Source organism: Nicotiana tabacum, chromosome 19 (assembly GCF_000715075.1).
Source record: "Nicotiana tabacum cultivar K326 chromosome 19, ASM71507v2, whole genome shotgun sequence".
Lineage (NCBI taxonomy): Eukaryota > Viridiplantae > Streptophyta > Magnoliopsida > Solanales > Solanaceae > Nicotiana > Nicotiana tabacum.
This window is the reverse complement of record NC_134098.1, coordinates 38087079-38110729: the sequence shown is the minus strand read 5'-3', so window position 1 is coordinate 38110729 and position 23651 is coordinate 38087079. Positions and strand designations below refer to the sequence as shown.

The 23651-nt window shown below is 37.9% G+C and overlaps 2 protein-coding genes across 2 annotated transcripts; both read right to left on the bottom strand.

Annotated features, from left to right (window-relative positions):
* Nucleotides 1-2020: 2020 nt before the first annotated feature.
* Nucleotides 2021-2808, bottom strand: LOC107781540 (uncharacterized). The gene is made up of 2 exons (XM_016602260.1): nt 2335-2808; nt 2021-2221 (listed from the first exon to the last, which is right to left on the bottom strand). The coding sequence occupies exons 1-2, from the start codon at nt 2806-2808 to the stop codon at nt 2021-2023; spliced, it is 675 nt and encodes a 224-aa protein (XP_016457746.1).
* A 1757-nt stretch (nt 2809-4565) lies between these two features.
* LOC107781541 (uncharacterized) lies at nt 4566-5039 on the bottom strand. Its single transcript, XM_016602261.1, has one exon. The coding sequence runs from the start codon at nt 5037-5039 to the stop codon at nt 4566-4568; it is 474 nt and encodes a 157-aa protein (XP_016457747.1).
* Between the last annotated feature and the right edge of the window lie 18612 nt (nt 5040-23651).

The following is a 23651-nucleotide window of genomic DNA, read 5'->3' as shown; positions in this document are numbered from 1 at the left end:
TCCTGATGCTGTCGGCATCCAGTGGGGTATGTCCCAGGCTTCCTGATTATCATTATAATAGATATTGAGTTTGATATGGTTAGCAATATCTGTTGGAACAGTCTGGTCAAGTATTTGAACATTTCATTCTCCTCCATGTCTCAGTTGTGTTACTTCTTCCAGGTTCTCATTAATAGGGAATTCAGGAGGTAGTACATCATAGAGTGCCCCCAAACCAGTCCAGTTTTCATGCCATACACTTGTTGTTCCGCTCTTCATCTCCCACAGGATTACATGCTTGACTTCTTCCCTAGCATGCAACATTTACCTCCACACATGAGATCCATCTCTAAATTGTACCATAGTAGGTAACTCCTTTTTGCAATACTTATTCCATATGAAGTTTGACCACAAGGATTTGTTAGTCCTAAACCTCCACCATAGCTTAGCGAATAGAGCTTTTGATACATCCTTTAAAGATCTGAATCCTAGTCCCCCTTATTCTTTGGGAAGACATAAGCTTTGCCAAGATGCCCAATGCCTACTCCTCCCTTCCTCCTTAGTGCTCCAAAAGAATCTTGCAAAGATTTTCTGTAAATGTTCTAGTATATTGTTGGGAGGGTCAAGAAGTGAAAAAAGATGTAGAGGCATACTTTGTAGTATGCTTGTAATGAGAGTGGCCTTTCCTCCAAAGGATAAGAGTTAGCATTTCCAAGAGTGTAGCTTGGTCTTCACTTTTTTAACAAGATCATCATAATAGTCCTTCCTTCTCTTAGTATAAAAAATGGGGCAACCTAGGTATGTGAAAGGAAATTGTCCTCTAGTGAAACCTGTAATATCAGCCACTTCCTGGAATAGGGCATTTGCAACATTGGCATGCATGTAATAGAAACTCTTGGATTTATTGATTAGTAATCCCGACATCTGCTCATAACCTCCTAACATTGTCATTGTCTTCTTCAGGGAGTAAGGATTAGCTGATGCAAAAATAATAGTATCATCGGCATATGCCAAGAGGTTTAACGGATCCGACCACTTGGGCATACCAAAGCCAACAAAAGACTTATCTTCAAATAGTTTGTTCAAAGTTCTAGACAATACTTCAGCTGACAGAGTAAATAAAGTCGAAGACAAAGGATCTCCTTATTTTACTCCCCTTGCTGACTTGAAAAAACCTGAGGAATGCGCATTAACTAAAACTGAATACCAGTTGTTGGCTAATAGGTTCCCCACCATGATGATGAAGTGTTCTGCAAAACCCATTTTTCTGAGATTATGCATCAGATATTTCCAGGAAACCCTGTCATATGCCTTTGTCATGTCCAGTTTTAGCACCACATTTGCAGGCTTGCCTCTCATCCTTATGTCAGTGACAATTTCTTGTGTGAGTAGGATGTTCTCGTAGATGCTCCTTCCTTTCACAAAACCAGATTGATCAGGGGAGATGTAAGTAGGCAGGAACATTGCCAGTCTATCATGTATGAACCTAGAGATCACTTTATTGATGAAATTGCTCAAACTTATAGGCCTTAGGTCAGAAAATGTCTGAACTTGTGGTTTCTTTGGCAGTAGGACCAAATTTGTATGGGTAATGGATTTTGGCAAAGTTGCACCTCCATAGAAATTTAGGACCATATTGTGAATGTCATGACATATCACCTCCCAGGTGGCTTGATAAAAAATGCACGTGAATCCGTCTGGACTACTTGCACTATCACCACTCAGGTTGAAAACTGCAGCCTTAAATTCATCAATAGTTGGATACCTACATAACTCCATGTTCTCCTCCATCGAAACTATTTCAGGAACATGTTCCAACATAGAGAAGTCTGTAGGATCCTCTTCTTTTGTGAACTGTTTTTGGAAGAATTGAACTGCAGGCATTGGCAATTTGTTCTTGATTTTCTAACCAGTTTCCATCTTCATTCTGGGTTCTTTTCAGTTGTAATTTCTTCCTCCTTCCATTGACATGATTGTGAAAGAAACGAGTATTCCTATCACCTTCAGTAAACCATGTCATTCCTGCTTTTTGCTTCCAGTATTACTCTTCTATACTGAGGTACTTCTTCATTTCTGATTGACATTTCTGAAGGACGATTCTATTCTCAATTGTAGGCTCATCTTCAAACAACTGCTCCTTAATTTTGACAATATCCTCTAGCATTGCTATTTGTTTGAAAATGGCTCCAAAAATATCTCTGCTCCACTTAGATATTTCCACCTTGACCTTCTTCAGTTTGTTCTTGAACATGAGGAAAGGATCTCCAATGAAATCAACATTCTAGTTCTATGTCACTACATCCATGAATGTAGCATGTTTTTTTTCCAGAAATTTAGGAATCTGAACGGCTTGACAAAGTTAGTATTGTGCTCTTCACAGGTCATCAGGAGTGGGGCATGATCTGAACCAGTTTTAATCAAATGTTCCACTTCAATTGATGGAAGAATGTTTTGAAACGGTAAATTCAAAAAGATCCTGTCCAGTCTTTTGAATATACACTCACTATTAGGTCTCCTATTCCACCAAGTGTATGGACTTCCTTTGTAATCTTGATCAAATAGTCCACATGAGTTAATGCATGCTGCGAAATCCTCATATTCTGGAGGATGAACAGGCAGGCCCCCTATCTTCTCACTTTCATGTAAAAGCACATTGAAATCTCCTCCTACTAGCCACGGTAGTTCCATATCACTTGCCATGTAATATAGACTATCCCATAGTTCTATTCTATCTGTTGATGAACACTTTGCATATACAAAAGTCATCATGATATGCTGCCCAATGTCATGGTAAAATAGTTTTACTGTAACTTGTTGATCAGTCTCCATAATCTATTCCCACTCTGTGACAGAACTGAAGAATAACCATATTTTTCCATTCAAATTTGAAAAAGCAGTTTCCATATCTAGCCTTCTTCTATACCTCTGTATGTACCTTGCATTTTGAAAAGGTTCCATTAAGGCTATGACGAAGAAATTATGCTCTCTTTGCATATTGATCACCCTGGGAAAGGCCTGCTGTGTGTTAACGGATCTAATATTCCAAATTAATGTCTTAATCATCATTTAGAATGCGAGGCTTCCCTTCTTGGCAAGATTCTTATTGGTTGGTGTGCAGCTTTGTTTTGAGTCTGCTTCTTTGTTTTTCCCCTCATTTTGCACTGTTTCTAGGAGATAAATCAGCCTCTCTTGCTACTTGTTTAAAATTCCCCGCAGTCGACTCATCATCTCCTTCCTCTTCGATTTGGTGTTGCTCCATCAAGGCTAGCTCCACAGTTGCCACATTGTGAGTAACTAGATCATTCAAGGTCTGCATTGGTGATTTCAAAGGAACATTGAGTTGCAGCTGCATACTCTTGATCTGTGACTGAAGTACAAGCAATTTGCATTGAGTCTACAGCTGAAACGGTCTTTATTGCAATAGCCTTCTCTTTAATCACCCCAGGTTGCTGCTCCAAATCACCTACTGTCTGAAGCATCATGTTGGTTCGAACTTTATCTCCCTCTGAGTCAACATTATGGCCATCTTCAGATTCAAGATGAAAGTGAACCTCATCCTCAGAATGCATGGTCAGAAATTCATGTTCCTCAAGAGCAGGAGTGGAGATCTTGTTGAATTGACATAGTTCTGTTAGAGGCAATGGTGTTGAAAGTTCCACTGTATGTGCTGCCCGAGGCATAAGTGAGGGTGTATCATGTACCATTGCACCTACAATTGCAGAGTTTGGTGCTGGTGTTACAGATGGATCAGTTCCTACCTTCATGGCAAGATGTGTAGTAGTTACATGTGTCCCAGATCGAGCTGTATTTTAAGTAGATGCAGAGGGATTTTCTGTAATTACTCTCTTTCTGGCAGACTTAGAAGTGAATACTGCAGGTGACACTGTGCTCAGTTTCTGATTTGCAGGTGCTACAGATGACAGTATGTCAACTTCATTATCATGAGAAGTTTCTGAGTTCTTTTCCATAGATAGATCAGTAATTGTTCCAGCTTCGATAGCCCGTTCAGTTGCTTCCTTTTGCTTTTTTAGCTGTTTCCTCTTCTTTTGGCTAGGATTAGATTTAGATGGTGAAGTACTTGGATGTGCCCCCCTAGAATCATTTCCACGATTAACTGTACTCCTGTGATCCTTATCATTAAAACTGGAGGTCTGTCCATGTTCAATTTCTGTATTGTTCTGTATGTTAATCTCACTGCTAGTCGCAGGTAGGTAATAGTCATTCCCTTTAGGCCCTTCTGTAGGATTATTCAGAGCAATCCCCTTTCCTCCCTGAATCGTGGTATCACATGATGATACAATCTCCACAATCTCCAGTGAAGTAGAGGTGATCACTGGTGGATGGTTCTCAGTAGTTGTGTTCATAGCTTGGTTGTTTTTCTGCAGTTTTCCCTTTGAGCTAACACCTCTGAAATTCTTCCTTTTTTGTTCTTGCCATTGGTCCTTAGAATGGTTATTCTTTGTTGTTTGATGTGTTGCTACTGTCTGAATAGTTTCTTGATTGTGCTCCTTCATTTGATCCTGAGTTTCCTATTTTTGTGTCAAGTTCTGTTGCTTGTCCTGCATTTGTAAGATCTAAACCTGTGTTTACTGCATGCTTGTGCTTCTTACATTGTTGAAGATGCTTTGGTTGTCCTGTTTACCTGATGCTTCAGCAACATCCTGTTTCTTACCCTCCTCCTCTTTTTTTTTTGTTGGGCATTGTTGCATCGAGTGCCCCAGATGTTTGCATTGTAGACAGTAATTAGGCAAATACTCATATTCTACTTCAATCCATTGGCCATCTCCATTCTCATCCTGCTCTTCATCAAATCCAAGCCAGACATAGTGAGGTCTTGATTTTGTCAAATCTATCTGCATCTTCACCTTTGCAGCACTCCCCCTAGTCTTCTGCATGGATGCAACATCCAGGTGTAGTACTTTACCAATCGGAGATAACAACACTGTAAAAACCTCCATGTAATATAAATGCCATGGTAATTCTGGTACTATCACCCAGGTAGGTATCACAGGAGAATCTTCATTAGCCTTAAAAGTAGGAGTCCATGTTTGGAGCTGCATTCTTTGACCCTGTATAAACATGAATTATTTTGTCCAGACAGTGGTGTAATCGTACTCATTGTCGAGGTCAATGTAGACAGTTCTAGCATTGAAATGAGAAATTTTGACTCCTTCTTTTAGTTCAGTTTGTGCAATAAAGCTTTTCCTGATTTGTTCCATTCTTGGCATGGAGTTCAGGAACTTGCCTATGATGGTGTAATGGCATCTGCTGGCCAAGGTAATCATGTAATCTTTTCTGGCGAATATAACTGCTGGTTGGCCTTGTTTGGTGGTGATCTTTGGAGATGTGAAATAGATAGGGGTTGTCTCTGCTGCTTGTTTAGCTCTTAATTTGGTCGCTAGTGAATGCATAACAGTATGAGGTGGTGGTGCAGTGTTGCTGGTTGGTTTTTTGATATCTTTAGGTGCTGAGTTAGAATTGGGATTTCCTTGGTGATAGTGTACTGCTGTTTTTTGGTGGGCATTGTGTTTGTCAAAGTTGGACGATATTTTGGGGAAATTGTTTATGCTAGGCGCTTTAGTAACTGGGATAGTATTTGGTGAAGTTTTGATTTCCTGGTTGTTCTGAACATTCCCATAGGTCTCAATATTAGGTGAGGTGTTACCTGGGGCTAAAGGAGCAGCTGTTTTGGTCGACTACCAGTGCATCTGTAACTGGGAGTCTTGTGTCTGTTGGATGTTGCTGTTGTTGCACTGGTGTACAAATGTTGTGACTGTTCTTGTTGGTTACATATCGCTACTGCATTTGATTTGCATTAGACTTATCAGGTAGTTCATTATGCCCTGCTAATATTACAGCTTTTGGAGTGGGCACAAAATGAGCGCAATCTTTTGTTGGTTCTCTGTGTGAATTTCCTTGACGACTACCTTCAACCTTATATTGGGAAGCATGTACATCAATTTGCTCAGTCAAATTATTGATACAATTGCTGTGGTATTTTGTCGAACAGTTGGTACTTGTGAATCTGCAGAATTACTTTTTTGCATTATTGAAATATTCTGTTCATCTACCTTCCCTTTGGGCACTTCAGTAACAATCCCTGCATTATTACCAAACAATTTGTATTGACATTGGACATTTTCTGATTCTCGGATTACATGTGCACCTACTTTGTGCTCTGCTGGGCAGTTCATTCGAGCTTGCTTGACAGTTCCGATGATGGAAAGATTCATATTGTGGTGAGGAGTTTGATATGGAGCTGAAGATGATTCTCCAATGTTTGGAATGGCTCGATTAAACCCATAATTGATAGAGGTAGTGTCTTATGAGCCCAGGAGATTTTTCGCCTCAATGAGGATTGTTTCATTTTGCAAATCTTTATTTGCCGGTTTGTTGAATCTTCATTCTTGACCTTGCGTATCATCTCCATTGATTTGAATTTTCATAATTGATCCAGTCTTGACCTGGTGATTATCGCTTGAACCCAATCGCGTAGGAGCTACAGTGGTCGCGTCAGGTTTTTCAGGGATTGCAGCAACTGGGGAGCATTTTTGTAATGAAATTAATTGGGTAGGATGCTCAGCATCTATGGGGTTATTTTGTGATAGGTCCGGTGGTTTTAAGCCACCGGATATTGGAACGGATGCCATAAAGGCACTGTAATAACACTGTAGAAGACAATCGCCTTTGCTAGAGAGAAAATCGACGGTTTTGGGTTTGGGGTTTTTGGGTTTGTCAGTGTGAGATTCATTTGAAGGTCCATGGTTATGGATAAATTTTGTGGAGAAAGTATATAAAGGAGTGAATAAGCCTCTAAAATTAGCGTTTGAAATTTTTAAGTACTGAAACTTATCCACAACCAAATACAATGATACATGAGATAAAATTGATGACTAAAATGCAAATATACTGATTCGAACTTATTTACATGGGCCCATGCGGTTGATTGGTTTTTTCTTCTTTTAGAAAACCTGATTAGTTGCTCTATCTAGGTTGGCTTGATATTGCATTGGTTAATAATTAATTAATGGAGTATTAGTTGGGTATGATTAAAGGCTTACACTGAGACTTTTGGCAGTTCAAACGTTAGCAGATATGGGCTTGGAGTGAAGCCCAGGACGCCTCAAACCCTTGGACGGGTCTACCTGCTCACATGATAAGGCAGACTTTCAAACGGGCCTGAAGTTGGGCCCAGATACCTGCATAGCTCGGAGTCCACTTGACTTCAAATTGATGAGATAACTTTGTTTGGGCCAGCTAACCAGGTCCAATAATTTCTAAACATTCACTGAGTCTTTCTACATGATTCTCATACACCGCAGGAACACTGAGACTAATTACAGACTCATTCAATCACTAATACATGGTCATTCAAATTTACATCACAATACTAAAATCATAATCTAAATTTTGTTTACACTAATACCACTTCTATGCACTAAAACTCTCCCTTTCTGGAATTAGACTATGCTACAATGCATGGAGTCCAGACATTTGGCGTGTAACTCCTCATGCATGGGATTTCAACTTGGACTTAACACTTAAGTTCCATCCTCATACATTAAACGTGTCAACAGTAAGTAGATTCAAACTAAATCCTCATGAACTCACTAAATGCATGACTAACAGTTTGAACATGAAGATATTTCAGTTACTAACATGCTTAATGAGAACAAAACACTATTAGTAGTAGCTAACTAATTAACGAGTAATTCCAATTTAGAATATTCAGCTCAAACAAACAATCATAATCAAACACTAATAGAGAAAACAGAGGTGAACATATATGGTGACCAAACTTGAGGATGGAGATGGAAGCTCAACTTTTCATTTTTACACTCAAAAGAGAATTACAGATGGAATTTTAACATACCTAACAATAAGAAATAACAGCAAGTAACCAAATAAATGTCTACAGATAGAGATGGAAGCTCAACTACTAAGCAGTAAGTTTAATAGTAGAAAATCAACACACAACTTTAGTTTCAAATCCAAACATCAACTTAAAAAACCAGAAATTAACTGAAGCAACTCAACAGAACTTAGAATCACTTTTGAAATCCTTTCTCTTTTTTTTTTTTTTTTGTTTTGATTTTTTGTAGCTTTTGAATTTTCAGATCTGGAATTTTGAATTCCATAGGTTTCAATTATTTTTGTGCGTTTCTAGATGCGTGTATGAGTGTGTATTGTGTGAGTGAGGGTGAATAAATGTCAGTGAATAAGAAATGTGTGAGGGAGTGTCCTTTTTTATAACTGGTTCCAAGGCATGCTTTTCAATTGTTTCTTTTCTTTAAAACCCCTTTTCTTTTTCTGTTTTGTTCTTATAGTCCCCAAGTACCCGACCCATTTTCTTTCTTTTATTTGTTGATCAGACCTTTTATACCTTCTAGAAACTTCACAAACAGTTATAAGATTATTCCCTAAATTAATTTTCCTACGCTACCCTTTTACAACCCTATATTTACTATCAATAGGCTCATGACTCCTGATTTGCCCTACCCATTAAACTTCTAAACTTAACCAACCAGGCTATCCACAAGATAGGCCCATTTCACAAAACCAATTCAATCTAAAACACATAGTTAATCAATCAAGCCAATTTCAAATTTAAATTGAAAAATTAAAACAAACAACATTTTAAAAGTCAAAGTTTAAAATGCAACTAAACTAGCTGTCATGTACTGAGCCATTTTTTAGACATACCACCTAATTATCATGTAAACAACAGTTGACAACCAATTTAAAATTAAACAGTGGATTATTAACCAATTAACTAAATAAAAGAAAATGAAGAACAAGAGGAAGAGATTAGCATCTCAGAGCTGCACTTGAAAAGAGCAAACAAAATCCGACCAACAGGAGTCAGTGCTCCACGACTACAGGTTCAAGCGTAGAAGCCTATCCTGTGATGCATGGAACACTATCTCCTGCAAGCTGGAAGAAAAAATGGGAAAGCTAGGTGGGTCTGGGTTGGTCAACGACGGTTGACTAATCTCGAGCAGCCGTGTAGCGGCATAAATCTAACATCAATCGATAGCTCTCATCGAGAGCAGTCGATTGATGTAAGTTACAACGCAAAACAGGCAAAAATTGGGGAAAAATATCAAAATGAGACAGATTAGGGTTTTGGGCATTTCCTAGATCTACTAGACGTGGAGATATAGTGATTTCTTAGGGAATTGGGGGGGGGGGGGGTTTAGAGATGAGGGGAAGATGAGGATTATATGGTGATATTTTGGGGTCGATTGGTAACGGGCCACCGTCGTAGGCGATTTCAGGTGGCAGCATGCGGTATGCGACGAAGGAACAGTAATGGGAGAAGAGAGGGTAAGGGAGGTGATCTGAGAGGTCTTGGGGGGGGGGGGAGGGGGTTGGTTCTGTTAGGAAAATTATAAGGGAATGAATTCTAAACTGTTGGATTGACATTGATGAAATATGGATAACATTTGGACCCAAAACGCCGTCGTTTGGTTTAATGAAAAGGCTGGACCGGGTTAAAGCGGGTCTGGGCTGATGTTATAGACAACTAGGCCGTTTGGCCTAGCAGACGGTTCCTTCAATTTCTTGCCTTTGTTTTGTTTAAGAAGAATTAACCTAAATAGCAGCCCACCCAATCACTTAAACTAAAAATAGCCGACGGAGATATAATATATGCATAATCTATGTATTATATATGTATAATTATGTATAATCAATGTATAAATTATGTATATGGCTACCAAAAGTAAACAATGAATATGACCGGCTATTTGTGTAAAGATCTCTTTGTTTAAATGGCCACTCTTAATTAAATCCTAGATCAAATCTAATTTACAAATTTAACCTATTTTGATTGATGTAAAAATTAAACTAATTAAAATATTTGAATTAATAATTTGACTAACTAATTGAAACTACAAAAATAAAAATAAAATAAATAAAAATAGCTAAATGCATTTTGTGATTTTTGTATTTTATAACTGCAACTAACATGCAACTAAATGCTAGCAATGCAATTAAAATATAAAAATGTAATGAATAAAAGATACAAAATATTTTTTGATCCTTTTTATGATTTTAATGTGTTTCTAATATGCATAAAATTACAAATAAATGACAAATAAATTAAACAAAAATAGAATTAAATTCCTAAAATTCTATAGAGGTAATTAAAACAATTCTCGACTATTTTTGGAGCGTTTTAAGTGTAGGGCAAAAATTATGTGCACACAGCTGCCCCTCTTTGATCGGCAACATGAAGAATTTTCGGGCAAAGATAAAGTGAGAAATTATGAATAATTTTTGCCCGTTTGATACTCCATGGGAGGCATTTTAAAAAAATTTGACCGAACCTTGCTTCAGAGGTTGCCTACATATCCTGGGATATAAAGGAATCAGATCAGTGTAGTTTTGGAAGTTTTGGTAGCTGGGATTACCGAGAAGCTGTGATTTCACTGTTGTTGCTGATGTTACTGCTTGGTGAGCTCCTTATTACACCAAAATCAACATCAAAAGAAACTAAACATGCCTATCAACTATGAGTAACAAAATTCCTAACTATAAGTCTTTTGAAGCTTGGTCTTGACTGGTACTTCGTGCATACTCTGATCTGAACCTTGATGCCTCTCAGCTGTATGTGCTAGTTCATTCTTTTATGGCTTCTGCACTTATCAAAATGGAGGATGTAATGCTCGTGACTTCAATCATGTCTTGAATAGTCCATGTCCTCTTTTATCTGCTTTCGCACCTCGAATTGGCTTCTTTTCTTTTCTTTTCTCTATTTTGGATTGAGATTTCTTCTTTTGGTCATCTCAAACCTTGTTCTTTGAAGTAAAACATGCTTAGACATCAAAACAAACCAACAAACGAGATTTTATGCCCAAGTTTTGTACTAGAAAAATTTCGTGATTTATTGTAACCAAAATTCTACACTACTTCTTTATTGAAGGCAATAAAATGTCGGGAATGGTGTATCATGAGAAAATTATGATTCTTTGGGGATGGTTTACCTTTATTGTCAAAATGATGGCTCGACTAAGGATCGGTGTACCTTTTGTCGGAAAAAGTGCAACTAGGGAAGGAATGATATACCCTATATTGGCAATGGAATCAGGGAATGGTGTACCCTGCATTTAAGGTCAATCAACTAGGGAGTGGTGTACCCTACGTTAGAAAATACAGCTAGGGATTGGTGTACCCCATACTGATAAAGAGACTAGGGAGTGGTGTATCCTATATTAGCAATGATATCAGGGAGTGGTGTACCTTGCATTTAAGATTATCAACTAGGGAGTGGTGTACCCTACGTTGGAAAATACAGCCAGTGATTGGTGTACCCTATATTGGTAAAGATGCTAGGGAGTGGTGTACCCTATATTAGCAATGAGATCAGGGAATGGTGTACCCTGCATTTAAGTTCATCAACTAAGGAGTGGTATACCCTTGGAAAACATAGTTAGGGATTGGTGTACCCTATACTGGTAAATGAGACTAGGGAATAATGTACCTTATCTTGGAAATAAGATCAAGGAATGGTGTACCCTGTATTTAAGATCAATCAACTTAGGAGTGATGTACCCTACGTTGGAAACACAACTAGGGATTGGTATACCCTATACTGGTAAAAAGACTAGGGAGTGGTGTACCCTACATTTAAGATCAATCAACTAGGGAGTGGTGTACCCTCTGTTGGAAAACACACCTAGGGATTAATGTACCCTATACTAGTAAGGAGACAAGAGAGTAGTGTACCCTATATTAGCAAGGATATCAGGGAGTGGTATACCCCGCATTTAAGATCAATCAACTAGGGAGTGTTGTACCCTATGTTAGAAATACAAATAGGGATTGGTGTACCCTATACTAGTAAAAAGACAAGGGAGTGGTGTACCCTATATCTAAAATCATCAACTAGGGAATGGTGTACCCTACGTTGGAAAACACAGCTAGGGATTGGTGTACCCTATACTGGAAAAGAGACTAGAGAGTGGTGTACCCTATGTATAAAAAATATCATCTAGGGAGTGGTGTACCATATGTTGAAAAATGCAGCTAGGGAATAGTGTACCCTATACTAGCATGATTTTGAATGCATTTAAAATATGAGCAAAATGTGGGAAAGAATTTTAAGAAGACATCCCCTTTTGCGAGTTTTTGTGTTACAGAGCTATTCTTAATCTCCGCACGATTTCCTTTTGGTGATACCTGCTTTTGCAAGGTTGTTTTTCTGCATTGCGCATGTTTCCTATTTTTCAACAAAGAACAATTATTAGTTTAAAATGGTGGTTGGTTTTGTGGCCTTGAATGCTTCGACGCTTGATCTCAACCCATCTTCTTTGGATGATGATTTCAACTGCAATTAGTTGTTTCCTGAATACCAATTGCATTTCTGGCCTTGGAGAGTCTTTGGCTTTTCAAACTTTTGCCACGACGGTTAGTCGCGCAACGGAACTTAACCTTTTCAATTTTAGAGCATCTGCCAATCATGGCCAGTTGGGGTCGACTTGATGCCTTTGTCGAGGCTGGGTGCCTATGAATATATCAGCTCGTATCAAATGAGAGCCCTATAATCGGTCTTGCTATCTTTTCTTTTCCTTAATCTCATAATAGAGCTAGACCAAAAGGGATTCAAGGAAACTTTAATTGTACAGGTGAGTAAACAACTGGAGGAGAGTAAGAGTTTAAACAAGAGGCCTCCCTTTTGGGGAATGGAAAGAAGGACTTATCTGGGAGTATATGCGGACTTCAATAATTATGACATGCCTCTTGGACTGGAGACTTGATCCGCGTAAATTGTTCGACTTTCAGAAACTCATCACAACCCTTGTCCTGAAACTGAGAAACATTGCCCAAGACTGTGTTGATGCCATGACAGTGTGGCTACTCCTTTTTGATCAGTAGTGCCCTTTGCGGGTTTTCACTAGTCGATCTCTCTCATTTCTATTTAGTTTTCAGTAACACGACTCTCTCATTTTATTTTCTCTACTCACCGTCGCCCTATGGTGCACGTGAGAGTTTTCACCAATAAGACTCTCTTATTTTATTTCTCTCATTTTGGTTGCATCAGATCCAAGTTCCCGTAGCCTCCGATTCTTGAACATTCTCAATGACTAGTTAGAAGGACTTGAAATGGATTTGGGTCAAAAGAATTTGGATTAAACTACAACTTTAGAAACTTTCGGGCTAAATCATCACCAGAATATCATAAAAGCTTCCCTAGTTTAGCTCTTTTGGGGAATGTGGATTTGTGTTTTGGTGTGACCGAACCCCAAAGTGAGGCTGCATACATATCATTTCGAAATTAGGTTGGACATAATTCAATAAACATGAACTTTGTTTTTTGATTTTTTTTGTTTTATTTCTTTTGCTTTTCTTTCTTTATCTTTTCAACAAGGTTCCGAAGAGGGTAATCAAAGAAAGTAACCGTCTCAAAGGGGTTTGTAAAAGGCTAGTAGTGTTTGGGTAGCACGAATGAAAGTCTTCGTCATCTCAATCCGCGAATGTCAGCACTGAGTAATGAGTCAAACATAGTACCTTTTGACCGCATCTGCATTGACAGTTGTCTCGGGGACATTTCCTTCGATGTATCCCAAATATAACACTCCGTTTGGCAAAACTCTTGTTACAATGGACCTTTTCAATTTGGAGCAAATTTTCCTTTAGCTTCTTCATAATGTGGGAGGATACATTTCAAAACGAGTTGTCCCATTTCAAACTTCTTGGGCCGCACTTTCTTGTTGTAGGCACATGCCATTCTTTGTTAGTACAAATGCCCGTGACAAATTGCGGCCAATCATTTTTCATCAATCAAGGTCAATTATTCCAATCGGGTCTTGGCCTATTCCTCATCCTCAATCTCATCTTCAACAATGCTCTGAAGTGAGGGAATTTTAACTTCTGTCGGTATCACGACTTCAGTGCCATTAACCAATAAGTAGGGGTGGCCCCTACTGATGTGCACACGATTGTGCTATATCCCGATAGTGCAAAAGGCAACTTTCATGCCTCTGCTTAGAACCTTGGACCATTTTTCGAAGAATCTTCTTGATATTCTTGTTAGCAGCTTCGACGACACTATTGGCTTTGTGCCGATAAGGGGTAGAGTTGCGATGCATAATTTTGAATTGCTCATATACCTCTCTCATCAAGTGGATGTTTAGGTTTGCGGCATTGTCCGAAATGATAGTTTTAGGAATACCAAAACGGCAAATGGTATTGGAATGCACAAAGTCTGCCACTGCTTTCTTGGTTACAAATTTGAAAGTGACCGCTTGTATCCATTTTGTGAAGTAATCGATGGCAACCAAGATGAATCTGTGGCCATTTGAAGCTTTTGTCTTAATCGGCTCAATAACATCCATGCCCCAGGTGACAAATGGCCAAGGCGCTGACATAGGATGCAACTCCGAAGGCGGCAAGTGAATCGGGTCAATGTGTATCTGACATTGATGACACGTGCGGACAAAGCTGAAACAATCCTTTTCCATGGTCATCCAATAATAACCTACTCGGAGTATATTCTTTGCAAGGACGTACCCATTCATATGGGGATCACATACCCCTATATGTACTTCGTTCATGATCCTCTCATCTTCTCGAGAATCCATACATCTCAACATATTCAAATCTGGAGTTCTTTTGTACAGGATTTCTCCACTCAGAAAGAAACTACTGGCAAGCCTTCTGATGGTTCTCTTTTGATCTCTGCTTGCTTGTTCGGGATATACTTTTTTTTTCAAAAACCTTTTGATATCGTGATACCATGGATCGCCACCCGACTCTATTTCAATTGCATTGCAATAACCATGCCATTCTCGGACTTGAATTTCCAATGGGCCAATATGAGTATTACCCGGGTACGGTAACATTGAAGCCAAAGTATCTAGTGCATTTGCTAAATAATTATGGAATCGAGGAATATATTTAAACTCAACGGACTTAAATTGTTTACCGAGGTCTTCCACATGTTGTCTATATTGTATTAGCTTGATGTCCCGAGTTTTCCATTCAACCCGAGCTTGTCGAATAATCAAGTCAGAATTTCCCATGATTAATAATTCTTGCACATCCAGATCAATCGCCATGTTCATGCACATTATACAAGCTTCATATTCAGCAGTATTGTTCGTACAAAAGAACCGAAGCCGGGCCATGGCCGGATAATGCTGACCAACAGGCAAAATGAGAATTGCCCCAATCCCTACACCTTTTGCGTTCACAACCCCATCAAAGAACATCTTCCAAGCATTGATGTTTTCTGGAACCACTTCAACTGAATTTACTTCCTCGTCCGGAAAGTAAGTGTTCAATGGCTAGTATTCATCATCAACTAGGTTTTCATCCATATGATCTGCCAAGACTTGGGCTTTCATTACCGTGCGAGTGACATAGACAAAGTCAAACTCAGTGAGCAAGATTTTCCACTTCGCTAATCTTCCAGTTGGCATCGGTTTCTGTAATATATATTTCAGGGGATCCATTCTGGTTATGAGGTAAGTTGTGTAAGCTAGCAAATAATGTCTTAGCTTCTGAGTAACCTAAGTTAGGGCGCAACAGGTCGTCTCCAACAGAGTGTACTTAACCTCGTAACTTGTGAACTTCTTGCTCAAATAATAGATTGCTTGTTCTCTCTTCCCGATCACATCATGTTGCCCCAGGACACAACAGAAAGAATTTTCCAAGACCGTCAAGTATAAGAACAAAGGTCTTCCTGGTTCGGGCGCAACTAACACAGGCGGATTTGATAGATATTCTTTGATCTTATCAAAAGCTTCTTGGCATTCATTCGTCCATTTAATTGCTGCATCTTTCTTTAACAGCTTGAATATGGGCTCACAAGTGGTAATGAGTTGAGAAATGAACCTGCTAATGTAATTCAATCTTCCAAGCATACTCATAACCTCCTTCTTGCTCTTCGGAGGCGATAATTTATATACATTGTCAATGTATATAAATTCAATCTTACTTTATGCCTGACTTATATCTCCTATATTCTTTTATAGTTACTTGATATATACCATTGGAACCTAATTTTATACGTTTAGTAGAGGTTGACTCGTTATAAGTGATTTCTGAATCTTGTTGGATTTTAACTGACTGTTTAGATGGAAAAAGGTTAACAAAGAAAAAGGAAAAGAAAACCTTAATATCAACGTTTTCATTCTTGGATGCTAATCTAATTAACTTTTTAAGGTTTGAGGTTCCCATTGAGAACAGATTTGCAAGATTTAGAATATTAATCTTAGGGATCAAAATAGGTTTTGACTAGTTGTAATTTTTCAGATTTATAACTCTCACTTCTCCTAAAATAACTCCTATTTTCTCCTTAAATACTTTACATTTTGTCTTAGAGACCTCCTTTCATTTTTAGAGGCCATAAAAATTTCCAAAAAGACTTAGAAAACACTTGCAAGTTAGTACCAAGAGCATCTGAAGAGTTTCTGGCACTACCCAAAGAGAGTATTGCCAAATTATTACGACCCAAAATACCACCAAGTCGTTATGACACCTAACATAACCCGTTAGGTAAGCCAAACAGAAATTAACATAACTCGAATGAAAGATTATCAATAATCAATAAATAAGATGGTTGAATTCCATATAATATCTCAAGGATTGGTAATACAGGTTATGAGTTACTAAGATTAAGAATACAACTCTAGTCCGAATAATAAATGCAACATTTATTTGAAGTTTACATAAACAGAAATATAAGTCCTACATTACCGTGAACAAGTGGTTGTTTACATCTGAAACACTGGTACATACTCAGTGCTAGCTTTCGTCATCCACATCAGGTCAGCTCCAAAATCTGCACGCAAGGTGCAGAAGTGTAGTATGAGTACAACCGACCTCATGTACTCAGTAAGTATCAAAACTAACCTCAACAAAGTAGTAGCAAGGTTTAGTCAAAAGAGACTCAATTTATATAACATGTCCTGTTCATAAGCATATACAAAAAAATTAAAAATCAAGATATATATATATATATATAGCACACAGTAACGGTACCAAAATCTAAGCATGAAGTACAGTTATGGCCATCGGTGCACATAGAGAAGATATGCATAAGCATCGTAAACAAACTAACAGTTCAACATATAGAGAAGATACACTTTTGATATCAAATAACTCGCCAACAATTGCATATAGATATGATATGTACAAGTTTCATACCAGTTTAACATCAGCATATAAGTAAGATAAGCAAGCCAAGTTACACAGGTTAACATATAGAGAAGATATGTAATGTAAATCAATCCTTCAATCAAAGCTGCATATAGTGAGGATATGCATGAAATATCAAATAACCATCACAGTTTCATTTAGAGAAGATATGCATGAGTAAACAAGTGAAGTTACAACAACAACAGCAACAACCCAGTATAATCCCACTAATGGGGTCTGGGGAGAGTAGTTTGTACGCAGACCTTACCCTTACCCTAGGGTAGAGAGGCTGTTTCTGATAGACCCTGGACTCCCTCCTTCCAAGAACTCTCCACCTTGCTCTTGGGGTGACTCGAACTCACAACCTCTTGGTTGGAAGTGGATGGTGCTCACCACTAGAGCAACCCACTAAACAAGTCAAGTTACACAAACTAACATATATATACCATAAATCATTTCATCAAATAAAGCAGCATATAGAGAAGATATACATAAAGGGCATGCATATATTCCGGAGCTAGTATATAGAGAAGATATGCGGTAAAAATCATGTATACATCTAAGAAGTTTGCATATAGAGAATATACACAAAATCCAGCCACTAATCAGTTTTTCATAATCGGCGTGTACGTTATCAAAGGAGAAACATGAGAGGACGCCCCTAGGGAGATGGATCCTTATCCACACGCTGCACAGATAAATCACGTGCCATATCTATAACCATCGCACAGACAACTCACGTGCCATAACCATAACCACCGCACGGACAACTCACGTGCTATAATAACTCAACTAGATACCAGACGCGTGTTGTCAATCCAGTCCATCACACAGAAAACATATACAAAGAACACATATATACAAACAACATGCATCAAATCATATACTCATGGACCAAGGAAAATAGCATGTTAAGGTGTATGCATGTGCAAAGTATACAATTACGACTCAGATTAGGCGGATACGCCATACAATAGAGAATATCTTGTTCAAACAGGAAATAAACACCTACGCATGATCTATAGCATGATTCAAGAGGTTCACGTAATTGTACAAACATAATAAGCATGATAATAGGAAGTATAATATCCAAAACAAGACATGATATAGCCTAAAGACTACTCCGGTCATGTATCATATATAGCACCCACATATATGCTCATCACCTCGCATATGTGTCACTTTTCAAACATTCTAAATAAAACAAATAAGGTCATATCCTAAGGGTTGTTCTCTCACAATAATATTAGACAAGATACTTACCTCATCCAGGCTAGCCTACAACCTCAAATCATGTGAAAACCTCGTTCTTGCCCTCCAATCATGCAAATCCAAGCCAATCATCAAACAATGCTATAGGAAGAAATCTCAATCTATAAAGCTTTGATCTTTGAAGAATTTTCAAACGGTCAACAAAAGTCAACCCGAGCCCTTATGCCCAGAATCTGAAATCAATACCAAATATCGATGATTTATAATCTGTCTAGTCCAAATATGTAGTTAGATTCCAAAACTGAGTCCAAATCGGTGGGCAAATCACCAACATACACCCTCTTAAGTTGTGGATAAAAATTCCAAATTTCTCTTTCAAATTTCATACTTCAAGTGTATAAATCTATGAGGAAATAAGATATATAATTAAAATCAAGTAGGAATCACTTACCCTCAAAATCATGGTGAAAATCCCTTCCAAAATCGTCTCTTACCGAGCTGCAATACTCAAAATAGGAAAAATGAGCATAACTTGCGAAAATATACCTCTGTCAGGCATCCTCGCACCTGCGCTCACAAAGCCGTAGGTGCGACATTGTTTTTGCGAACTCCCAACCACAAGCCAACCTCGCTTCTGCGATAAAGTCTCCGCAGAAGCAGTGCTACAGGTGCGACTAGCCTTCCGTATCTGCGGTTCCTGAGCTGACAAAACCTCACATCTGCCACCCATCTTCCGCAGATATGTGTGCCGCATATATGACAAATATTTTGCATCCGCGACATTCTCCCAGCATGACCAACATGTGCTTATGCGCACACTGCACCGCATATGCGACTTTGCATCTTCGCAACCTCTCTCGCAGGTGCGATGCACCAGTACCAAAAATGCCAAGCAACCCCAAAATGGTCCGGAGCAATCCCGAAACACACCTAGGACTCCTGGGACCCTGTTCAAACAAACCAAAAGTCCATATACCTAATTCTAACTTTTCCAAATTCTCAAAATACCACGACTAACGTCAAAACCACAAATCGAAGAACAAAATCCATCTCTTAACTTTCAAACTTCGTCGAACGCATCCGAATCACACTTGGACATTATAGATCATAATCAAACTTTGCACACCAGTTCTAGTTAACTAAATGAATCTATCTAAGGTCTCAAATGTAATACCCCAAAAAATTTTGAGGTACTTAAGCGCTATAAAGAAAGTTGATGTGTGCTAATTATATTATTTTGTATGCATACAAGGACTATTATATGAATGATATCAATTTATCATGATAATATATGTATGAGGTGCATTACGAATGGTTTATGGTCTAAGAAGAGCCCTAAGGCTAAGTCAAGTTGAAAAGTTTATGATAGGATAAAGTTTCAAGTGAGTTCGCACACGACCTAAATTCAAACGAGTATAACTCTCTTGATATGAAGATTTATATGATGTATTATCTATCGAACGAAAGATCTATGTGTCTAGTTTCTATCTCTTCAAACCGTTTGTCATTTGGATATTCCTACAAGAAGTTATGACCAAATTACCAAAGGCTGGCAGAATACGATTTTTGCGATCACTGAACCATTATGCTTTGGGTTATTTTCATAACCCGACCCCAATTTGATAAATAGGCTTTGGGGCTTATTTTAGGGCAATCAGATGAGGCTTTTTAGAGAGAAGTGAGAGTGTTTTAGAGAGAGAAAGTAGATGAAGTGTTTTGTTCATCAAGATCTTGCCCAAGCTTTGAAATCCAATAAGGAAATCTCACAAGATCTTCACCTAAGAGGTAAGATTCAAACCCCTAGTCTTCGATTTCGAGTTTGGGTTAAACGATGGGTGATTAGGAGTATGATTCTTGGGTGTAAGAGTATTATTTATATATGCTTGTACTAATAAGGTTTGTGGGAAGATTGTTGAGCTCAAATGGGTAAAGATTGGGTGGTAGAATTAAGAAAATCTTGTAGAAGAACCTTGTAGCCAAATTTGCACACCTAGTGTTTGCTAAATTACTCAAATGAGCTGAAACCATGAATATCTTCCTAATTATGGTTCAATTTTGTTATGTCTCAAAATAGATTGGGATTGCTAGAATTTCCGAAATATTATAGTAATTTAAGGAAAGCTCAAAGCAAGGTATGTTGGCTAAACTTCTTTCCTAGAATTGAATTCCATGATGTTCTTGTAAGTCCCGAGTTATCTTTTATAAATTAACTATTTCGAATAATCTTTGTGTTGAAAGGTATATGTTGAAAATATATTCCGGATGATCTTATCCTTCGGGATGTGTTCAAAGCATGAGTTGGATATAAAAATGTTATGACTCCAAGTAGTGTTTCAAGTAAAGGCTATGATGCCAAATTGTGTAAGAAGTCTCAATGTGCCTAAGACTCTTAATTGCTCATAGGTGTACTAAAAATCATGATTAGAGATTCTTTGTTGTCGATAATCTATAAAGATGCTTGAAAGTGAAAGTAGTGAGTGAGGATATATAGTGTAGACACCATGCCAATGATGAAATTATGATTGTGGCCAATAGCTCCAATGAAATGAAATGATGTGTGAAATATTATGGAATAAGCCTTGATTCAATTATTCCAAATTGACTCCAAAAATAGAATTATCCAAAAGCTTATATACTCAAGTCATGTCCAAATGTGGTTGTTCTAACTAATGCTACACTTCGTAAGTATTCCAATGTGTTTTAAGCCGTTATATATTTATGAGTTGAAATTGTGTATTGCCCTTTTGGGGAAAGGTACTTTAAGAATATTCTCTATGTTGGTGTTTATGATAGTGAACCTTGAAAGTAATGAAATAAAAGTATGGAATATGAGATACGGCCACCGTGCCATGAATGAAGAATAATATGTATGGCAAAAAGGAGCCAATGAAATGATAATGTTGTAAGTAGTTGGAAGTACTAATAAAGTGATAGTATGAATATGAAATGTGGTCGTTTGCCTAAATGAGAATTATGAAGTGTTGTATGTCCCAATGGTTTCGACTATAGTTGTATGCTTTTGAAATAATATGTAAATGACTTCGATGTTAAGTTCTCAAGAATTATGAACTTAGCTAATGACCTCAAGATGTCAAGTGAGTGAATAACGAGATGATAGGGAGATGTCCTATGCTAAAATGATAATGAACCTTAAGAAAAGAAATTGGCTCATGTGCCATTGAAATTGACTTATTGATTCACCATGCATGTGCTAATGTAATGAGCTATGTTTCTCTATGATGAGCACGAACATGAAGTGTTCCAATGATCTGGGAACTTACGACCTTAATGCAATGTTAATCATGTCGCTTTGAGTTTATATATGGTTATGTGCGTAATAATATGTATGAAACCTATGGACGGTCTATGAAATGCACATGTGTATTGTGTAAATACTGTGAACGGTCTATGAAACACACAGTTGTATTGTGTAAGTAAACACCGTGAACGGTCTATGAAACGCATATGTGTATTGTGTAAACACTGTGAATGGTCTATGAAACGCACAGGTGTATTGTATGATATATGTGAATCCTATGAACGATATATGCAATGCATAGGTGTATTGTGTATGAAATCCTATGAACGGTCTATGAAACGCATAGGTGTATTGTCTATGGAATCCTATGAACGGTCTATGAAAGATATAAGTTTTTAATTTGACATGTGAACACTAAGGACGGTCTATGAAATGTATAGGTGTAAGATAAGAGAGGGATATGGACGGTCCAGTGAGATGCATTGTTAACACAGATATTACGTGCCATTTTCATTGGCCTTGTTTGAACATGTTGTTTCAATTACTTTATATTATGTATTCCACGCATAGTTCATATGGCTCAGTTTTAATCCTAAACGAAATTTAAAATGATGTAAGCATAATGAGACTTGAAATATGAATCTATGGGATACTTCGTAGTTCTTGATGTATTTCATATAACTCTTATTTGAATTACCATGATTTCATATGTTGTGTTGTTTGCCTTACATGCGAGTACTATTCCACATGTACTCACGTCCCTTTTTCCGGGGGCGCTGCACCATTTAATGGATGCAGATATACTTTTACAGGATGATATGGATCTTTGGTAAGGATCTTTTGCACGACAGATTATGGTGAGCCCGCTACAATTCCAGTGGGCATTCGAGTCTAGTTGGTTTTATGTACTTAGGTATCTATTGTCATAGAAGCTCCATGTACACTGTGGGTCATGTACTTAAGTTTTGAGTTTCGTCATATATTTATGTTCACAGATATTTATGAAGCTATGTACCCATCACGAGATAAAAAGAAAAAAATATTAATGGGCCATTGAGCCAAATATATTCAATATGAAAGTCATGATCTAATTATGTTTTGATAAATCATGTATGAGTTATGATGAGAGGTTGATGTAACGTAGGCTTGCTCGACTGGGTTCACTCGGTTGAGCGACGATCGCGCTCCTCGAGTGTTCGGGGCGTGACAAACTTGGTATCAGAGCCAGGTTTAGGAGTCCTAAGGTGTCATGGAGCTGTGTCAGTAGAGTCCCTCTTATCGGTGTGTTGCCGTCCACGCTTATAATAGGGAGACTACAACGACATTTAGGAAATGTTTCTCTTCTTCTATCCTCGATCGTGCGTTAAGGTTCCAAGTTAGTCTTAGAGTTCCCTTGTTAATACCAAGGAATGTTGCACATTGTGCTATGAAATGAGAAAGGCCTAAGGATTAAAGGAATAATGCACATGACATGCATAATGTATGAGGTGACCAATTGTCCTCGTAATGGAGGAAGGAAAAGTCAAGGATACTACCAAGGTAAGCAAGGTCATACAGTTGGCCTCAAAAGTCAAAGTTGTTGATTTCATGTATATGGTGAAATGTGGTGATATCTATATGTTATTTAGGATTGATTTCTAGGATTCTCTGGTAGGTGGATAAGCCTAGTTACAAGGGAAACTCTGCCGAAAATTTTAAGAAATTGTAAAGATAGCCAAATTATAAGGGCTATAAGTAAGTTAAAATTTTGGAAAGGAAATATAAGACATATGTATTCATAAGTGCCTATGCATAATGGTTGGAGATAAAAGGATGGTAAATCTATTATTAGAAGTGACTTTTAAAACATTCGAGCACGAATGTTCTTAAGTGGGGGAGAATGTAACACCCCGGAAAAATTCGAAGTACTTAAGCGCTATATAGAAAGTTGATGTGCGCTAATTATATTATTTTGTATGCAGACAAGGACTATTATATGAATAATATCAATTGATCATGATAATATATGTATGAGGTGCATTAATAATGGTTTATGGTCTAAGAAGAGCCCCAAGGC